This window comes from Vigna umbellata, chromosome 7, assembly GCF_029865625.1.
Source record: "Vigna umbellata cultivar VRB3 chromosome 7, Vumbellata_1.0, whole genome shotgun sequence".
NCBI classification, from domain to species: Eukaryota; Viridiplantae; Streptophyta; class Magnoliopsida; order Fabales; family Fabaceae; genus Vigna; species Vigna umbellata.
In genome coordinates this window covers 37,359,600-37,366,043 of record NC_142171.1, presented here as the reverse complement: position 1 = coordinate 37,366,043, position 6,444 = coordinate 37,359,600, and the positions used below count along the sequence as shown (strand labels likewise).

Below are 6,444 nucleotides of genomic sequence, written 5' to 3'. Positions count from 1 at the left end.
AACAGAAAACAGAAACAGAAAACAGAAACAGAGATGGAATTCAGCAGAATTAAATTGCAGAATGAGAAGAAATGCTTAGCTCCTTGGTGCGTGGAGAACCTAAGCTCTGGATACCACTTGATGGAGCCAAATTCCAGAGGAATCCAGTGGCCTGAAGCTCCCAGATCAGAGGTGTGTAGTGTGTTGGTGTGCAGCGGACTTGATGGAGTAAATGTTGATGGAGGTGTTTGAATGAAGCAAGGTAAAATGAGTGAAGCCTCTCAGCTCAGAAAGCCTTCATATAATGGAAGGAAGCTTGAGAGAAAATGAAGAAATTGCAAGCAATTTTGACTCAAGAGCAGAATGCAAGACTGGAATATATTTCTCAGCATTTGGGCATAGCTCTAAAGTACCATACAAGGAAGAAACCATCCTATTTATAAGTGAAGATGGGTCTCTTTTCTGAAATGAACTCCCGCCTAATTTCAAATGGGAAGCCTAACAGCAACACTAAAAACTTCCAGCAAATCCCATGCCTTGCTCCAGGTTAGCTCCTCACGTGTTTGAAGCATCTCCTCATCCAACGTTGGGCTATTTTGGGGTTTTGGCTGGGTGCATATGACTTTGGCAGCAAGCTTATCCAACCATTCTTCCTTTCACGTGCCAAATGCCATGTTGGCAGCTGCTCCCTCCAATTTATTTAATCCTACAAAACAAAGTAAACATGCTTAATTAAGAGAAGAAGGTTTAAGATAATTCACCTTCCATAGAAGCAAAATATTAAGTGATCCTTCTTCCTCTTGAACTCTCTTAGCCATGGCTCTAGTAAGAGGTCCAATGTATGTCTTAGATGGCCTTCCATCAACAGAAGTGTCCACCCCAGCTAGCTTGCAAAGGTGAGTGATCAAAGAAGGATGTCCCAGTGGTGCTTTGTTGTTTGAAGTGTTAGCACACACACTAATCTCATCAGCTATCACCTGCCCAATATTAACATTCAAGTTTCTGATAGCACAGTAGATGAAGAGTGCCCTGCTGAGAGTAATATCTGACACATGTGAACATAGCTGAATGTTGGCATGAGAAAATGCCATCCAATACTTTGCAAGAGGAGTCAAATCTGTCCTCCTAATATTAACCACTGAGCCAGATCTATTCCTTTGGAAGTGTCCTCCAGGTATGCACAATACTCTCTCAACATCCTCAAAGTCAGCACCTTCCTCCATGCTAAGAGCAAACTGGCATTGCTCACCAGCCCACACAGTATCCAGAAAGTTATTGATGGAGTCAGGATCATACCTGATAGCATGGCCTCTAACATAGCCCAAATAATTCTCAGCTGGATAATCACCAATCTTCTTTGCATTGGTGTAGAATTCTTTCACCACAGCTATGTTGGCATGTGATTGATAAGTGGTTAGCTTTCCCCAATCATTCCCTAACACTTGCTCTCCAAATTGAGGAGCAAAGTTAGGTATCATTCCAACTTTTCTCTCCATTAGAAGTCTCCTGTCCTGAACCACCCTAAAGTGCTTCTCATGTGTCCTAGAGAGGAACCTGCCATTATGGGGCTGCTCTGGTTCCTTTTCCTTTCTCTTGGTTGCCATGGTTTTCAATCTCTTTCCTGAAGAGGATGCCATTCCTGCATTCAAACATAAATCCAAAACCACAGAACATGATGTTAATCATTAGTAAACACAAAACAAAACTCCTTTTGAAGCTAAACCACCGCTGAGGGCCAGAATTTCCCCTCAGCGCCACCAGTGCCACATTCAAACACGCAACAAACCAGAAAAAGCAAATCTGGCAGAGTGCCGCTCAGCGGTAAATGCCGCTCAGCGGTGATCTGCAGATTTTTGCAAATCTCGTTTTTAAACTGTCCTAACTCCACCCAAATGCAATTTTCAGTTTTCCAGTTCATAATCAAGCAGTTTAATCGGTTCAAACATCAAATATATCATCAAATCATGCATAGAAATCAAAACCCCTAAATATTCATGCTTTGACAATCACAGTCAATTTCAAGAACCCTAGAATGAACAAAATGCATTTTACTTACTTGGGTGGAGATGCTAGATGATATGAGAATGCTTCCAAACTAGAATGCTCTCTTCCAACCCCAAACTTTGATAGCACACTAGTGTAAAAATGAGTGGAAGAGAAATTTTCTAAAGAGGGAAGAGTAAAAAGATGTGGGAAACCTAAGAGGAGATATGTGGGAGTCTTAATGCAGAGAAGAGCTTGAAAGAATATAAAAACGCGCAGCTTAGGGTTTAAAAATACCCCAATGAGCTCGGGTTCCGCTAAGGGGAACTTAAGCCCATCTGCAATAGTACCGCTCAGCGGTAATTGCCGCTCAGCGGCACTTTCGTGATGTGCCCTTCTCCTTCTTTTCTTGACCTACGTGCCTTCCTAGCATACCCCTCATAGGTTCCCTGCAATTCAATGTTAAAAATGCTTATGCAAACCCTAACTAAAATAGACAAACAGAAAACAATCAATCAACTGGGTTGCCTCCCAGGTAGCGCTTGTTTAACGTCACGAGCCTGACCCAAAATCCACCAACACCCATCAGTAGGTGTTTCAAACTTACCAGCACCCATCAGTAGGTGCAAAATCTTCTCACCAACACCCATCAGTAGGTGTTACAAACTTAGTATCCTTCAGTAGATACTTAACCACCTAGCATCCTTCAGTAGATGCTAAATCCAACAAAAATAATTACAGAATAATATTCACAAATTATAAATTACAAAACCAAATCAAAAGTTTGTAAATCCACTGGGTTGCCTCCCAGCAAGCGCTTCTTTAACGTCACTAGCTTGACCCTGTTAAAGCTCACATTCCATCTTCTTTATAATTGATGTAGTCCTTCCACCAACCTTTCAACTGCTTCCTTTGGACTGTTTTGGACTCTCTAGAATATGGAGACTCTATCTCTATCATCTCCTTCTCTTTAAAGCCTTTAATGACCCACAACTTGTTCTTGAGTCTTACAGGTGTGCCAAGTTGGAGTCTTAATTTTTTCCAGTCTCTAGGAACTTCTTCTCCTTTTCCAATCTCTTCTACCTTGGGTGCCTGAAAATACAAACAATGGTTATCAAAAACCTTAAGATTTTTATTTTTACCTCTAGTTATGGGTGCATCTCGAAATGCAGCTTTATAACTGGCTTCTTCCTCCTTTGCTTGTATCTCATCTTTGAACACATCCACCACCACTCTCTCCTCTCTGTCTTGGAGAACCACTATACCTTCATTCACATCAATGATAGCCCTAGCCGTTTTCATAAACGGCCTTCCAAGTATGATAGGTATCTTCTCGGTCTCCATCTTCATCACCACAAAGTCTGCCAAGAACTGAAGTTTGCCAACACAAACTATAATGTCCTCTACAATTCCACTTGACTCCTTTGAAGATCCATCGGCCATTACTATTCTAACCTTTGCAGGTTTCATTTTAACCTTGCCAATTTGCTCCAGTAAAGAATAAGGCATCAAGTTAACACTTGAACCTAAATCAAGGAGAGCTTTCTTTACCTTTTTCTTCCCTATAGAACAAGGGATAGAAAAGCTGCCTGGATCAGATGCTTTAGGAGGGAATGGCTCTTTTTTAACAGCNCCTCAATTTAGACAAACCTTCCAGCATTCACTGTAGAATTTAAGAATACCCTCCTTTTCGTGGGGAAAGTAACTAGTCAGTTCATCAATGAATTTATCATATTCTTTGTGCACTCGAACAGAAAGGTTATTTGGTAGATGGAAATGAACGGTTGTTGGATCAGGTACCACTTGCATCTGACAACCGACTGCCTCCAACGCTTGTGTTATCAAATTGAGATTACCCTTCACAAATTTAAGGCACATGGTGTTCATGATCCTAGGAAGCATACCATTCAACATAAAGAACAATTAGAAGTGCTCGAATCTACTGCTGGCTAAGGTATTATTAGAAGATGAGCAAATTACATTTATTTGGAGCTTAATTGATCAAAAGTCAAGCTTCACATAATGAACCAAATCTTTCTTAATATTAAACTAACCAAAAGAGCAAACTAGACGCAATCATTTTGTTCATGAACACCAGGCACCAGCTAAGCACAATAACACTGATGGCAACACAAAATAAAGTGTTGTTTACAAATGAATGTCTCCAAAACAAAAAAATAAAAATTTAATGCATTACAACCAGAGAGAAACAGAAAGTCCCTCTCACAAGCAAAGCATCCATATTCCTTAAGTGTAACATTTAACTCATGAGCTCACCCGTAAAATTTCTATACCATCCACATTTCATCACATCAATAATGAAATTAAAGTAAATGATTACACACACAAAAAGGCATGCACCCAAATTAAACAAATAAATAACTGACCTTATCACTGAAACCAAACATGACAAAAGAACCGATATCAAAAGTATAGCCATCCCTCTGGTAAAATCCAGAGCTTCCACCAGGAATCACATACTTCTCTAAAACCAAAACTCTGGCACCCTTCACTGCCAACTGTGTTTCTGCAACCAACCCTCCAATCCCAGACCCTATAACAATTGCATCAAACTTTTCACCCTTACCCTTCACTCCTCTCTCTGCCACTTCTTCCACAGTCAGAGTTGACGTTGAGCACACCACGGACACCCTTTTTCTTCTGAGAGCATTGGAGAAAGACCCGGATGGAAATTCACTCCCTGCATGATTTCCAAAAGCAAAAGATTGAAACTTTAGCAGAAAGTTTGAACTTTGAGAAGCAGCCCCTGTTGGGAAATTATGGGAAAAGGAGTGTCGACAAAGGGAGAGGAAAGGGGAAGGGATCATGATTAGAAGGAGGAGAAGGTTGTGGTCTGGTGGAAAGTGGAAGTGCGAAAAACTGGCATTTGCCTTTGGATGCTGGTTATGTTCTGTAATGGTGTTAATGTGTGTGGATTCCACTCACATCTAAATTTGATTCCTGCCCAACACACACAATGTTTGGTTTGTCATTAGTTTATCCAAAAGCTGACAAATTATTAAATTTAATTAATTGAAATGAGAAAAAATCATTCAATTGTTGTGAGACCCTGAAAATTTCTCTGTAATTACCTGTCACATCACCATTAATGCACATCACAATCCATGCTTATCTCATTTTAAAACCCATTTCCAAATCTGATAAACTCTCTGACACACACTGAAACCGCACCCATCATTCTCTGAAAACGCACATGGCTTCACAAGCACACACGCCACGTGTTGCAGAAGAAGCTTCCAGTTCAGAATTTAGTGGGCACGTGTCAGCTTGGGGTACGTTCGCTCCAACGAACGTGAATTTCACAAAACTGGATTTCCTAGAATTCTCTCTCTTACCTGCACCACTCATCCTCTTCCTCAGAACTCAAATCCTTCATCTTCTCCAACCTCTCTCTAGAAACCCTAAAACTTCTCTCTACTGTTACTCATTCATCTCTTCTCCGTTTAACATTCAGAACCGTAGGAACGTTCCTTACGCCGTGAACTTCATTTTGGTCCGAACAACTTCAGATTCTGTTGACGGTAAGATTTCCAACTCATAAGCTCGTTTCTGGAATTCCTTCGAACCCAGATTCAGTTACATGCAAGGGCTTAAGTTGATATCGTTTACGTTTCTTTGGTTAGACTTAGTTGAAGAGAATAAGAAAGATCTTGGAGGGTAGAAAACCATAAGTTGGGCAAGTCCAAGTGATACTATTAGAACGAACACTGCTATCCAGGTAAGGGAAGCTTATATGTTTAATTTATACTGCATGTTGTATGATCTGAGTTGTATGCATGAAAATTATGAAGTTTGAGCTGTTATGAACGTTCTCTGATATTGGATATGATTTCTGGGTTGTTGAACTATATGTTGGTTTGATACGTATGAATGATGGGTGAATATTGTAATATATGAGTTTTAATATGTTGATTTTTGAATGTGAATTAATCTGGAAGTGAAAGTTATAAAGTTCATAGACTTGAGAATCATTTGAAGTATAAAGTATAGGTTAAAATGTTGAAATCTGGAAATTTGTTAAGTTTGAGAAAATCTGAAACTTAAATCATCCCCTTTGATAAATGACGCTCGTCATCGTACGGTCTTAGACCGTTCGGTTTCCCTTAAAATCACTTAGAATGGAAATCTTTCATTTGGAAAGAATTCTGCTCGAGAACGAGCGTCCCCATATGGATGTCTGAGCGTTCGTTCAGCTCAGCTGTTATAAATATTTGAAACTTTATAAATACGTAACGCTCGGTCTTTAACCGAAGCGTTCGCCCTTATAGCGTTCGGCCTTCTGTCGAACGTTCGTTCTTGATAGCGTTCGACCTTATGTCGAACGTTCGTCCTTTAGTAACGTTTGGTCTGATACCGAACGTTCGTTTAAATGACGCACGGTATTCTACCAAAGCGTTTGTCTTAAACAGCGCTCGGTCTGATACCGAAGCGTACGTTCAAAATAGCGTTCGTTCCAACATT

The 6,444-nt window shown here is 40.2% G+C and overlaps 1 protein-coding gene across 1 annotated transcript; it reads right to left on the bottom strand.

Annotated features, from left to right (window-relative positions):
* Nucleotides 1–3,601: 3,601 nt before the first annotated feature.
* LOC148195891 (prolycopene isomerase, chloroplastic-like) lies at nt 3,602–4,954 on the bottom strand. The gene is made up of 2 exons (XM_088095455.1): nt 4,350–4,954; nt 3,602–3,853 (listed from the first exon to the last, which is right to left on the bottom strand). Exons 1-2 carry the CDS (start codon nt 4,788–4,790, stop codon nt 3,830–3,832), a joined length of 465 nt encoding a protein of 154 aa, XP_087951581.1. The 5' UTR covers nt 4,791–4,954; the 3' UTR covers nt 3,602–3,829.
* Nucleotides 4,955–6,444: the final 1,490 nt, after the last annotated feature.